This window comes from Hypomesus nipponensis, chromosome 15, assembly GCF_054491055.1.
Source record: "Hypomesus nipponensis isolate SF chromosome 15, ASM5449105v1, whole genome shotgun sequence".
In the NCBI taxonomy this organism is placed as follows: domain Eukaryota; kingdom Metazoa; phylum Chordata; class Actinopteri; order Osmeriformes; family Osmeridae; genus Hypomesus; species Hypomesus nipponensis.
The window spans coordinates 14,872,488-14,887,065 of record NC_140375.1 but is presented as its reverse complement, the minus strand read 5'-3'; the positions used below and the strand labels follow the sequence as shown (position 1 = coordinate 14,887,065).

The following is a 14,578-nucleotide window of genomic DNA, read 5'->3' as shown; positions in this document are numbered from 1 at the left end:
AATCTATACGGCAGGATAGATTGTCCCAGGGATCCTCTGTTGCCAGCCTGGCCCTTCATCTAACATGTGTTGCAATCTAATTTACAGTGATTCCAGGGAGTGTCCTGCGTGGACATACATACTAGTTCAGCCGAGCCTCTTGCATGATTTACAGTGTAGAGCGTGAATCCAGTGTTCTCTCTGTGCACACTTTTTTGTTTGTATTAAGGTGAAAAGACATCCAGACTATTAGGCTATGGTTCATTTAATCCCAAGTATGAAAACTTTAGCCGGAAAGAGGATAAGACATGAGGTAATGGTGCTCTCATTAGTACTGATGGCCAGCTGGTTTTGCATGTGCGAGTTACAGGCTACTATATGGTCTCACAGGGGTTGTAGAGATAAGCAGTACATTATCTACTACCTTTTACATTCTGTATGTTGTGAGCTACAAAGGTCAATGAACTTTTGATTCTGTCAGATAGTCTTTCTTGTACAGTGAGGTTTAGCATCATGTCCAAAATGCAAAATTTACCATCAGTATAACTATATCTAATAATTCAACAAATTACATGTGCTGTTATTGTTTAAAAAAATCTATTGACAATATTGAAGTTTGTTGTCTGGAGGTTAGTCTGGAGGTCATCCTTAATTATGCTGTCACGTTGTCTTTTGAGCATTGGGAATTTGATCTTGAACTCATATTTTTTGGCCCGTACAAAGAGCAGTTGTTTGTCAACAAACGTAATATAATTTGTTGTGGTGAAACCGACTTAGTCGGCACCGGTTGGACACACATCGCAGAACGAACGCCCTTCGATGGAGAACGGTAACACCACTGGAGGCAGTCGAATACTGATCCTTTCAACTGTTTCTGAGATGGCAATTGTAGAGGGGAGGGCATGAGCATTATCAGCACAACTGCAAATACTTAAATTGTTTTCAGCAGCGAGAGATTCGCTGTGTACATGATCTTGCCTCAGAGCACAGCTGCTCATTTCAAATCAAGACTGTCAGCGTGTAGACTCTTTACTGCAGACGTCAAGGTGCAGTGACGAGAAGGACAGAGGGACGCGCACTCTGTAACTACCTGACACAATTAACAGACTACGTCTTGGTCGCTGTTGAGACTGGAAGAAACATGTCAAAGGAATCAAGAGGGAGAGGTAAGGAACCCAGTAAAACGGGAATATCGCATGTGTGGGCAACAAAGGTTCTCCGGTGATGCCGATGTTAACAGGTAGCACGAGTCAACGTCAACTCAACCGTCGATTTTGGGATGCTCGGCTCGCGCGAAGTCTGAAGTAAAGACAATCTGTAGGAATGTGTGTCGAGTTGAGAGATTAGCCTACTCAATCTTTTTTATAAACCGTGTTAAAATGATTGGTTGTTCAGTCTGTGGTGTGCCCTATTAATTTGTAATTCCAATATATATATGACGTATTAGTGTGCCAAACTAAGGTTTTGTCCAATACTACCTAGCACTGGGACGTTAAGTGTTGATTTGCATGTTTTCCCCATTGCAATAGCCTACAGTTACCTATCCATGATGTCCACATGTAGCCTAAGATATCACGGGAAAATCACAGTATCCTACAGTGGCTCACTGTATTTTTTTCAATGCGGTTGAATGTATAACATATTCCATGGGTTATGGTTTATTTCAAAATCTGTCACTGTGTATAAAACTTTACTGAAACTGAATGGTTCAAAATAAATAAACATCTGGGTCTTACGCTTCGGTTGGAACACTTTAAGATCGGCACAAATACTTCAGTGCACATTCAGAATTCAATCAATTAGCTAAATAGACGTGTAAATGCACATGATTGATTTGCCTACCATGCAAATAGGTCTGCACGTAAACAACAGACTTTATGCGATCCACGTCAGTTCAAGGTATCAATCTCTCGAAATCTGAATGGCTACATCTTTGAATCTATTTAATTTAGCCATTGATTAAGCAAACAGATCTACACAACAAAATATAATGTCTCAAGGTCTTGCGTAGCGTAAGCTTTGCGTCCCATTGGTGGAAGCTAAATTATAGGCAATTTACTGTAGGCAATTATAGGCAACTTAATGAACCGTAGGACTTAAGGTAGTTCGACCGGGTGGCCCCAGATGGGTGAAACAATGTGAAGCCGGGTAAAGCAAAAGGTAGGCTAATATTCCCCTCCACAGCTGGTAACAGACAGTGCATTCTCTTTCGAACATGAATTATATTGCCGCGGGTGCTCTTTTAGCAGTTAATTTATGTCACAACGCAGTGCACATTATTACTCCATCATCAAACTAATGCCAAATATCTGGTCAGGATCATCTTCTCAGACATGATGACTACTAAATCCAGGAGGGCAGGAAGAGCAGTATTTTGGGATGAGTCTAGCCATTTATTTTCATAGCCTCATCCACTATAAGACTTGTAGCACTGGTGTAGATTTTCAGTTTAGCGTCTCCATAGTAACACTTGATTCCACCTTATTACATTTATAGATTATTATCTCACATATATGGAATGTATTTTTCTTACAATTCACCTTTGCTTGACATTTGTGCACAATAGTTATCCTGTTTATAAATGGACTTTTGTGTTCATTTTCTATATTCATTCTTTGTTTTCTCCATATCTTAGTCGTTGTCTCTCTTTTGCTCTATCTTCTACAGTAGCAAATCTTTCATTACCAAACAACAGCAGGGGGACTGCAAGGAAATTACCTTTTGACGAGGAGAGATTGTTTTTAGGATAGACTGAGACAAACACCATATCTCATGTATAATACAAGGAGTAAATACAGTGTTGCAGGTATGAGGAAATTCTGTATTTTCTTCAACATTTCAACAGAGCAAACCTAGAGTGATAGTATCAAACAGAGGATATTTTCGGCCTTGAAAAGAGGACTCAGTTACAGTCAGAAGATGTTTCTGGAGTGTTATTTGCACGTATGTGCTGTGTGTACTGCATTTTCTCTTGTTTATATTCACTGGGACATAAATGTCTGGTCTTCCTGTTTCTTGTCTGGTCTTTCAAGATATTAGCCAGTGAAGGTGATTGAGCTGAACTTGACGATACTGTGATGTTTGTTGATAACTTAGAGATTCAGAGGGGTAGGTAAACTGCACTGAGAGGTCGGAAAGAATGAACAGGTTTGTGCTCGCAAGAAAGAAAAATCCACATGGGCGGCTCTGGGTACAAATGAGTTAACTATTAAGAGTTTTAGTTGTAAGAGGATTAGAAGGGTCAGATGCTTATATGTTCTCTTTTAGATCATCCAAATTGCTTGATTACAAAAATGCATATGAGCAACATTGAACTCAATTGACTGAATTCAGTCTGCAGAGTCATGAAAGTGATCCACTGGACAATGTACTTCAGTGTCAGCTGTCAGTGTATTGGATATTGCTTATTATCAGTTGTCTGACATTGGGAATCCATCTTCATACATGTTTGGTGCTTATGAACATCTTATTTGGTCATCATCTCATGTTTTAATGAGCGATGCTTCAAAGCAATACATATTTTGTTCTTCAACATCTCTTACAGGTTTTTTTTTAGCTAAATAATTATTTGCCCCCATTAGCCATTCCTGTACTGTTTTTGGAAGGGTATTTTCAATGGATTGACTTTTTGTTTGTTTGTTTACAACAGGGAATAGATGTATTCCAGTTTTATTTTCCTTACAAAAATATTGTTTCTGGTTGCTGCCCAAATGATTGCATTCTTCCTGATTTTTTACAATGATTATGATTTGACAGAGCCAAAAATAGATGTGTGTGTGAGAAGCCTCCCTCCCTCCCTCCCTCCCTCCCTCCCTCCCTCCCTCCCTCCCTCCCTCCCTCCCTCCCTCCCTCCCTCCCTCCCTCCCTCCCTCCCTCCCTCCCTCCCTCCCTCCCTCCCTCCCTCCCTCCCTCCCTCAACAATGTAAATCATTTAATCATAGTATTCCTCTTCAATCCTATAATTTTCTCTTTGCATAGCAAAACAGGACAGTCATTGCTCTCTTCAGCCCTATTGCAAAGTACTTTATACTAAGTGATTTAACAGCAACTATGAATTCCTCCTGTCTCTTGTAAATGTAAAGTCCACGTACATTGAACATGTTTTACAAAAATGAATAATGGGTTGTGCTTTTTGGCATTTGGCATTTAATCTAGCAGACACTCTGAAGTCTGCAATAAAAAGCCATATACTCCCTGGGAAGCCTGCTCAACAAACCACTATACAATGTTCCCAACATTTTACAGAAGCGTGTGCTAATGCATGCAGCCCCTGACCCTGTGTCATTTTACTGAAGCATGCAAAACAGTGTTAATTTGAATTTAATGGTTGTTTGTCATGGGAAAGCACGCATGGTCTGTGTTGGCAAGGGCTGCCCACGGTGCACAACAGTCCAGCTGGGAGAGGAGGTCGCAGGGAGGGCAATGCTGTTGGTACACCTGGAGAAGCCAGGCAGGGGAGGCTGGGAGAGTGGGCGACAGTTTGCATTATAACATAGTAAACTGCTTTTTTACATTCACAGCACATATTTTCTTTACAAAATCAGAGCTTTTGGCTGTCCCTAGTGCTTCTTACATAGATGACTTTGAGTCACTGAAGTTTTTCTTTATATCTGTGAGTGAAGATGCTTCCAGAGTGTCTGAAAGTGTCTGATAAGTCTTTTTGGATTGGACAATTACCAATTTACAGTCTTTCTCACAAACTCTAAACCATGGTTCATCCTGGAATTCATCGTCCCAGAAAGCGGTCACATTTCTCAAGTCATCCCAAATATGTATCCAGGTTCAATCCTGTGTTGTCTTTCTCATATTCTCCAGAAGCCACCAATCATTATTTTAGATTACTGCTGGGAATGTTTCCACGGTGTGCCAGGTTGGCCTTTCTCCCAGCTCACCTCTGGCCCCCCAACCCACCATAATCCCACCCCTTCTGACCACTTTCCTCCTTGCATGCTGTCAGTCCCAGCATAAACATGTTTATCTATTCATTTGACCTTGATTTTACGAGAAAAGGGTCATTGACATACAGAAAAATGGCAAATAATCTAGTAAAAGAGTAACATCACTGGAGTATAGTAAAATCATAAAACGACAGCTTCAAAAACATTTACAGGTCAGGGAGTCATCCTCAAAAACCAAAGATTTAAAAACACCAGTGTGGACAAGCTCCCACCAGTTCAAACCGGATTTAAGTGTCCCAAGCTGATGGAGCAGAGTACACACAAGTAATTTTACCCAATTATGTTCTAAACTTTGGAACAGCCAACAGGATATTATTCTGAGAACACAGCGAGCACAAGACACATTTATGGCAAATAAAAAATGCATAAACTGGTAGAACAAGCACATGCAAATGTGATTGTTGTCGGGTTGATTATTAGAGGCACCATGCCACGGGAGATGCGGCGGTAAACAGAAGATGGTCAACTTAGGATGATGCTTTGTGCTGATGTGTTTTCTGGCTAGTGCAGGGTGCTGCCGAGCACTGTGTTTATAAACACAGCTGCAGAGAGGAGGGAAGAGATCTTTCCACTGGGGTGCCATCTTGGGTATTCTTCTCGGAGAGTGACTACAGTGATTTAGTGTTTTTAATAGAGAGATCAAACCCATCCCTTGTTACTAAGAGAATTATTATTCTCCCTCAGTAAGCTTCAATAATTGATTTTAATTGTGTGTTGAGATGAGTTTTAATTGAATGGGGGGTTATTAATGTCCATGCTGATGCGGAGATCCCAGACGACCCTGTGGCTATTCTCAACCGTCATTTACAGTTGGAATTCCCTGGGTTGAAGTGAAGAAGGACACATAGACACACACACGCACGTGCACACATCTGAAGTCCTGCCAGCTGCTGTGGACCACACATGGTCGGGAATCCTGTGTGTTTTGGTGGGATTCATTACACGTCCAGTCAGCGCTGTGGGATTTTAAAGCTAATTTGCAGAGATCTAGTAATGGATGGTTCCTACGAAGGTATTTACCCAGTGGCCCTATCTGTTTGGTAACGGGGAGGGTAATATTTATCTTTGCATGAAAGTTTGGCACCGTCTTACAAATATTTGCATGTCACTTGACCATTAGAGTGCATCAGCATCTTCTGTCGTCGTCTCTCTGTCCCACTCTCTCTCATTTCCTCCTGGAGGTAAAGGCGAGTGAGGATGATCATTAGTTAATCTGTTAGCTCCTCAGGGTGGGGTGGCCCCTAACGTCTCTCGGTTGAAGAGAGGGGATCCGCGTGCTGCTGATTTGCAAATGAGGGGAGAGTGTTGGAGAAAGCCGTTTTGGAGGGCCGTGTTATAGTGGGCCCCCGGGTCTTGAGGGAGGCTGAGCGTGGGAGAGGAGGCTACTGGAGGAGGGCAGTGTTTCCCGAGAGAGAGAGAGAGAGAGAGAGAGAGAGTGATGCAGATTTAGATGGTGCTCCTTTTGGAGGCTGTGCTGGAGGATTCTTAGATGCTGACGGTCGGGGTGTGATTCCGGAAGCATCGAACATTCCGTATTGTAATTCTATTGCATACAATTCAAGGAAATACAGAAAATCACCCCGATTTATTGCTTATCTTATGTTGATGGATGGAGTAAAGATTCATACACGTTTATTATTTATGCGCGACAGTTTTCCAATCCTTTTCTTGCTCTTTTTTTCTGTTCTCTTATTTGAAACTAACAAACATGTTCCTATGTCTTTCTTTTACTTGTAATAATAGTGACTCAAGTCATGCAAGGTTTGAAATATGCTAATGTGTTCAGAGTCTGAATAAGAGATATGGAATTCATTCGTCGCCGTTTGATGTTTTCCTTCCCAGCATGTTTCTCATGCAGAGCCATAAAGGTATGTATGAAAACGAAAGGAGAAAGATTAATGTGTTCAATTATAAATCTTTCAAGAGGTGTTCAAGTTATTTTTTTCCAAGCCTGGAGACACCTTATGGAATTCACAAATTCAATCATCTTTAGCAGCCAAACTCCACACATCCTTATATGAAAACAGTCCTCTGACATCCACAGTTGAAATTGTCATAGTCTTTCTGTTTAATCATACTGATCCAGTGTGCCAAACATATATTAGACGTATATAATTACATAAACCCTCTGATCTGATTGCGTAATGTTTTAGCGATTTACTCCTGCCCCTTGTGGCTCTTGTGATTAATGAGTTGGATTTCATCTTTTCACACTGAAAACGTATTGAATCATAGCTGTCTAGTTGCATGGTTCCAAAGCTGGCGGGCAAACGCTAACGTTTTAGCTGCTGATCTGTTTGTCCTTTAACTCTGATAGAAAATAGACTTTTTTTCTTACTGCAGCCTTCTTAACAAATCCAGTGCCCTCTGTGAAGTATCCACAAGTACATGATAGTAATAGAAAGCTCAAAAGGTTGCCCTATCCGTCCCTCTTTGAGTGAATAGTCAAACATTTGACCTGGTTGCATCCTGCAAGAAAGGAACAGATTAATTCCAGAAGAGAGAGCAAGAAAGGTGTGGGAGGGAGAGATGGAGAAAAAGGCTACATGGAGGCTAGAGAATACCAGTAATGGCTGCCTAACCCCATTGTTTGAACAGACAAAAGGTAAATGGTTAGAGAATGTAAGTTGGATGTATGTAAGTATGGATGGATGGATGTAAAATAACCAGGAGCTGAGATCGAGCACAGCCCAGCTGGGTTACATTTACATGTATTCATTTTGCAGACGCTTTTACCCAAAGCGACTTCCAAGAAAGAGCTTTACAAAGTGCATAGGTTACTGATAATAACAACAAGATAGCCTCAAAGCATTGCGGGTAGCCAAAACAAGAAGCACACATTGTGAACAACCAAAAAATAAGTGCCAAAGGGAAGAACCATAAGAGCATGTAGTTAAGCAAGTTACAATTTAAACAACAAGATTCTTTAAGTGCAGGTGTACCTGTCGAAAAAGCAGCAGCACTAAAATAAAAATAAGATTAACTAAAATAGAATATATTGCAGCGAATCCAACAGTTTAAATCAGTTGCCACTAACCAACAAGAGCAACAAGTCTCTAAGCAAGAGTCATTGTGATCCTTGAGGGAACTAGGTTGGTATCTGAGTTGGTTACCGTAGGCTCAGAGGGTGAGGCACTGTGTCTCTCGATGCTGGGTGACCTCACTCGACTCCTTTAAGTGACATGTTTTTCTCTCTCCTTCCTCTTCTCATGTGGTTAGGAAAAATGGTGCATCATTTTCTTTAGAGGGTTTGGCTTTTAACAGTGAACGTTTGGACGTCACTCACAGTTTAACCGGAGTAAATGCAGAGAACCTTTGCTGTGATGAATCAATGTGACAGTGACATTTTGTCACTTTTACTTGACGCTGATGTTGTTTGAACTCCTTCAAAAAGCACATTTGATGTGTGATTTGGCTCTCAGAAGAAAATGTTCTGCATACCCATTACCTAGAGAAAACAATACCCTTGACATTACATTTACATTTGACTTTCATTCATTTAGCAGACACTTTAATTCAAAGCGACTTCCAAGAGAGAGCTTTACAAAAGTGCATATAGGTCAATGATCATGAACAACTAGATAGCCCCAAGAACATTGTGGGTAGCCAAAACATGAAGCATACATTGTGAAGAGCAAATAAGTGTCAATAGGAAGAAACATAAGAGCATATAGTTAAAATTGAATTGAATGCATGATAATAATAATAATGCATTGCAACCATTGGGATATAAAATAGTTCACTCTGAGTATGTGGATCCGAGCTGAAAGAAGCTGGGTGTGGCCCACACAGAGAGAGTTGGGTCAGCATGGGGAAAGAGTCATTGAGTTCATTGGCTCTTACACAGACTCCAGTACAGTACTCAGAATTAGAGAACTACATGTAATTCAGTGTTGCCTTTAAATAGCAATACTATACTGAAACGTCTGAGAATAGGGCTTCATCAATGTATGTTTAAATTCCTTTTTTCAGTGGGTCATGTTAGGAAATCTAGCTGTGAGATCAATTAAAAGAGATTGCATCTTCTAAGAGTTTAGACTGATAGCAAAGTCAATAGTAAACAAGGCAAGGAAGAGGCAGTGAGGAGGGTTTAAATCCTATGCCTAATTAATCTGTCCTTTAGTCAAACGTCATGGGAGATAGTAATGAGAAGGTTTCCTGTTCGATTCCTGGCCGCGCAATATGACATTGTGTCCTTGGGCAAGGCACTTAACCCTACATGCCTCGCGGGAATGTCCCTTTACTTACTGTAAGTCGCTCTGGATAAGAGCGTCTGCTAAATGAGAAAATGTAAATGTAATGTTAACGTTCTGACTTTATTCGTATAGTTTTACAAGTATGTCACAAAGGTGATCTGGTGTCGGGTGCCACACTAGGCATGCTTTAACTGCTGCTGTTCACTGCCATTAAAAAGATGTCTCTTTTTCTTCTTGCCCACACAGCTTCCTCACGCAAATACAGCGCCTCCCACTGGCGGATGCAGAACATCGCGCAGGAGTCGGTGGACAGCTCGGACGAGGAGTTTTTCGACGCCCGAGGTTGGTATAAGACACTCACCCGTGACATCAGTAGACAACCTCAGTTCAACTCATTGAACTCATTCGTCTCTCATATCTTTTTGTTCCTCCACCATCATCCTCTTATCTGTCTTCCTTAGAGCCCATGGAATAGTGCTCTGCCCCATCAAATGAGCCGGCCAGAGGCCTGCTTTTGTTGTCTGCCTGGGTGAAAATCCAGAATGTAATATTCTGCAGGGCTTTTGAATGGGGAATACACAAGTCAGCTGTAATGATTGACTCACGTGACACCTGTGAATTCTCTGTCAGAAAAGGATGGGGTCTAGGTTGTAGCTGTTTGTTTTCATTTCTGTTTTGATTTAATAAGAAATTAAAAAGGAGGCAAGGAGGTTGATTGCTAACGCTTGCCCCCAACATCGATGAAGTGGTCCTGGCGGTTGGCAGGTCTCTCTGGTATGTGGAGCGGTTAGCAGATGATTGCTGAGGGGGCTTGGAGGAGTGCCTAGGGTACAGTACACAGCCCAGACAGGTGGGTTATTGTCCTTCACTGCAGGCTACTTGAACGTCATGAGTGGATTGGAGACTATATTTGTCTTTGCAACTGAGAGGTGACGTGGTTCTTCTGGGGTTCAATAGTCTATCAAATCTTAATTGCCTTTCATTTGAATGGATTTTCCCATCTCTGAGCCAATGCTGCTTTTGGCGTCGCGGAAGTATCTCCCTCCTGTTGAACTGTTGAGTAGGAATGTAATCGGTGTTTTTAGTGTTAGCCACGCCAAAACGTTCTTTTCACAGTTGCCTCACGAGCTCAAAGCCTCCATCTGCTACAGCTCTAGGAACAGTCGTGATAATGCACAGACATCCAATTGGAGGTCGCCTAAAATATGAGAGTTCAGGGGTGACCCATTCGAGGGGGACTTCCTCATCACATCTTGCAAATTGATGTCTTTAATATTGCAGTGCAAGCTGACGGGCACATCATCATCATAATCAGTGGCGATGATATGATTGTGTGGATCAGGGAGCGGCGGTTGCAAATGAAAACATCTTGACTGAGCTTCTTTTATTCTTGGGGGGAACAGTCTTGCCCATGAGGTTGATTTCTTATCTTCTAATTTCTTCCCTCTGGGCTGGTGATGAGGGAGATATGATCACTTTTGGATTGTACTTGAAAACCAAGCCAGTCAAATACGGACGATTGGCATCAGTACAGCCTGGTCTTTTTTGCAAAGTCATTGCCTCGATGACTATCAGACAGATTTCTCTCTCCCTTGGCCCAGAAGTGATTCACGGGCTGCTTATTTTGGCCGACTGTCCAAATCTGTGGTGTGACGAGAGCTTTATATAATGCATGAACACACACACACACACGCACACTACGTGCATATTTTCCAAAAAACACATCTTCTGAATTTTCATGTTTCATGCATGACACGCGCCACACGACAGGTTGATCCTTAGAGATGACCCGCTCACGTATCCGTTCACATGGGCTCATCCGTGCGGTCTCTCTGCTGTTATGGCAGCCAGTCGGATAGTCGCTGTGGAAGAGAGCGAGTGGCACAGCCAGAGGATCCGATGTATCTCTCCCCCGTTAGCGTGCTCACTATTCACTCTGTGGGATGAGACGAGCACGCTGCTTTATAGTACATCGGGGGGATCTGCGGCTGTGTTGTTTCAATATCGAGACGCTCGTTTGCATGGCGTGGGGAAAATCAACCGTTATGTGTCGTTTGATGATGTCATTCTTTCTCCCTGTGTTTGTTGTCAGCAACACAGTGATTATTGTCTCTGTGGGGAGCATAATGGGTTTTGGGCTAAGCCCCGCCACAATCAGACATGCTCACACTGCATTATTCAAATGCACGTCCGTGTCCTTTCCCCTAGCCAAAGGCAGGGAGTGCGACTTTATTGTGGTTGGGAAATGAACGGCAGGACTATTCAGTGTAATCAACGACCTGTCGGTTTCCACGTCTATCTTTAATGAGACACGTTCCTCATTCATATGTAAAGAGGGATTTCATCCCCTTCATGCAACAGGAAAACTAAATTAGAGATTCCAGATGTTAGAGACAAATGAATTGTTGAACGTGCCTCTCTGCTCTTTTCGTTTACTTTCATGTTGGATTGACAACGTTTGATTGGTCTGTGCTTTGTAGGGTTTCTAAGATTTACCAATTGCATTTCATCTTCATCATTTTATTGTTGAATAATTTTAACATAGCCTATAGTGTTTTGAAGTACTGTGGTAGGATTTGAAAAAACCTTAGGTGAAGCTTTCAAGCTTACATGAAAGCATTCATATCTCAATCAATGATTAGAGGGAAAATAAAAAAGGCACAGAAGAAGAACCCTTTTGTAAACATGAAATGCAGACCGTTCACAATGAGCTGTATTATTGAGCGTCGGACAGACAAGGGCAGATTAGAGTTCCTTGGGCAGTTTCAGAGAGTGACCTCATCTCACATTATTGGTAGAGCAACATCAGAGAAGCTCTGTCACGAGACTTAACAGCAAAGATGGTAATATGAAAGTATTAGCCTGTCTGGCTAATACACCGTTGAGGATAGACATGTGGCTTCAAATCACTCTGGTACTAAGCTTATTATTGTCAAGATTATTTACAAACTCTTAAAAGTCACATACTTTGTTTTTGTTATGTATGATATCACAGTTCATTACTTCATCTCTCGCTTGAAACAGCTTTTATTGAGAAACATGGAGGGAAATAGAGTGAAAAAAAAAGAGCATTATCTTCAGCAATAAAGAGGCAGAGAGAGAGAGAGAGAGAGAGAGAGAGAGAGAGAGAGGGGCGAGTGGACCACATTTGGCCACTCCAAACATCACGACCAGCATCTGGGAGTTTTATTTATTTTTGCTATGATTAATGTCTTCACCCACGCTGTAAAGCTGCCCGCGGAGAGAGTGAAACCAGGAAAACGTATGAAAGTGTCAGGAGTACGATCAGTGCTATGCTAAACAGATGACCTGTGCTGCCTTCGCTACTGTCGGCGTCGGCGGGCTCCAGAGCCCGTGTTGACTCGGGCGTCTGCCGCCTCGTTAGCTCCTGGTGATGCAGAGGAAGCCACGTCCTCAAGGGCTCTGCTTTAGATACATAAACGTTAGCCCCAAAGACCTCCACCAGCACTCTGCAGATGTCTACGTTTTACTTGAATAGGAGACTGATAGGGGAACGTATCCACACCTTTAAACGCAGCAAAACACATTAGGCGTCACATCGCCATTGATTTTTTATTGATTTGCTTTGCTCCTGGTTAAATGTCAGGTTCTGGTAATTGTCATTCAGACAATGATAGATACTTGGATGTTGCTGTCAGCATCATTGGTCTCATGGCCCCTGGTTTAAGAGCTCTTCAAGCTCTGCTGATTCCGTTTGCAGGTTTACACAGCTTTGTGGTTTTTAGTTTATTTGGGCGGAGCTGGAGTCAGGAAATGAAAAAAAGGTGCGCAATGACAAGAAATACTGTCAATCAGGCCACCAAATACAGAATGAGCCCTTCTAGAACATGTAAGAAGTAGAAATGACTGATATTTGTCGAAAAAAATGAGTGAAATAAAAAAGTCAAAAAAATGTTACAGAACAACGGCTGACTTCATTCTAGCGACTATCTTCATTAAGGATGCACTGTTACATGGTTCTATCTCAGTTGAATAGACAGCCTGATTCCCAAACAGCACATTTGAATAGTTGTTTACTGAAGTGTCAAATGAGTCAAGCTGCACAGAGGGAGCGGTATTACACAGCGCTGCCTTGTTCCTTATTCTCATACCTCCAGTGGGATGAGGATGCTCGTTGGGAAGTCTTTGCCTCCGCCTGTCTGCTCACGACAGTGTCAGGCTCACTAGCTTGCACCTCAGCTCTTTGTGTCGAGGAGATTCACCAGAAGCCTGGGCTCTGAGCTTGGCTTTGTACTATTATGGAGATGGATGGTGGCAATAGACTTGCCGTCGACACACACACACACACACACACACACACACACACACACACACACACACACACACACCTTACCCCCCAGTACTTGTTCTCCTTCAGTGGTTCCATACAGTGTGTGTGTACCAGGAGAGAATGAAAGTCTGCTGTTCATCATGAGCAGGCGCTCCTCGGTGGGTCTGTTGAAGCGTGCGCCTGCTCACCTGTCTCTCTCTTTATTGACACGCGCTGTTTACAATATGCGCCGCTGCTAATCCAGATCTGTAATCGCATGCAACATGCATTTGAATGATGAGGGGAAGTGTGCCTATTCATATGATGCTCACTGTGTGTTCCTTGAGCCCGTGGTGATGCAGAGCAGAATTAAATGACTGCCTGAGATTAATTTATTTCTTTGTGATGGTAGGGCTACTGCCTCATCCAGCCATTTTTCAATCCATTACTGAGTCCTAATCACAATGTACATTTTTGTATTACACTGAGGTAAGGATTGAATGTAGCCAGGGAACCAATCAAATCTGCTAGTTCATGGTTTATTTGCTTGGCTGATTGGTCTCCCAATCCTCCCTTTCAGACAGATTTCCATCTGACCAAATTGTGGTCTGGCCAATCACAACCTTTTATCTGATCTGAGGTGGGGTTAATACGATAACCTCTCAGTTCACTTTCCATGGGCCGTTGGAAACAGGTGCAGACCTCATATCAGGTTGTGCAGTAGCCTACTTATAAATGTGTACCGTTATATGTACATACCCACATTGTGTATTCTTTAAACTTGAATACATTAAAAAGTAGATGACACTTTCTAACAATAGGTGCTAGAACCCCATGCTTTATGGAACATTCTGGACCTGAAGTGAGTTCCTATCGTTGAAGGTTCTTCTTGCAGGGGCAGGGTGTTGCAGCAAGTGTTCTTTTTAGAGCACTCTGTACTTTGGGTACTCAATTAGCCATGTCAACATTCTATCATCTCACGTTCACCTCCCTGCATCATTTTCATGCAGACCTGGTCATGGGTTGGTGACGTACGTCAGTGATTGGTTGGATCCCTCCCTTAGATTTAGATCCTAGTAGAAGGATTCCCATGTCAGCATGTTGATCCGACTGTCTCCTTTCCACCTCGTCTCTGTCATTCCGCCTGCCTGACACGTCTTTCCTCTGAGGGTAAA

General features: G+C 42.3%; 1 protein-coding gene across 2 annotated transcripts in view; it reads left to right on the top strand.

Moving 5' to 3' along the window:
* Positions 1–601: 601 nt before the first annotated feature.
* The window catches only part of pitpnm3 (PITPNM family member 3), a 56,627-nt gene continuing 42,650 nt past the window's right edge, over positions 602–14,578 (top strand). For both annotated transcript variants that reach the window (XM_084674626.1, XM_084674625.1), the window contains exons 1-2: positions 602–1,145; positions 9,380–9,475. In XM_084674626.1, coding sequence (XP_084530752.1) covers positions 1,121–1,145; positions 9,380–9,475 — 121 coding nt within the window. In that variant the 5' untranslated portion in view covers positions 602–1,120. The remainder of the gene's footprint in view (positions 1,146–9,379; positions 9,476–14,578) is intronic.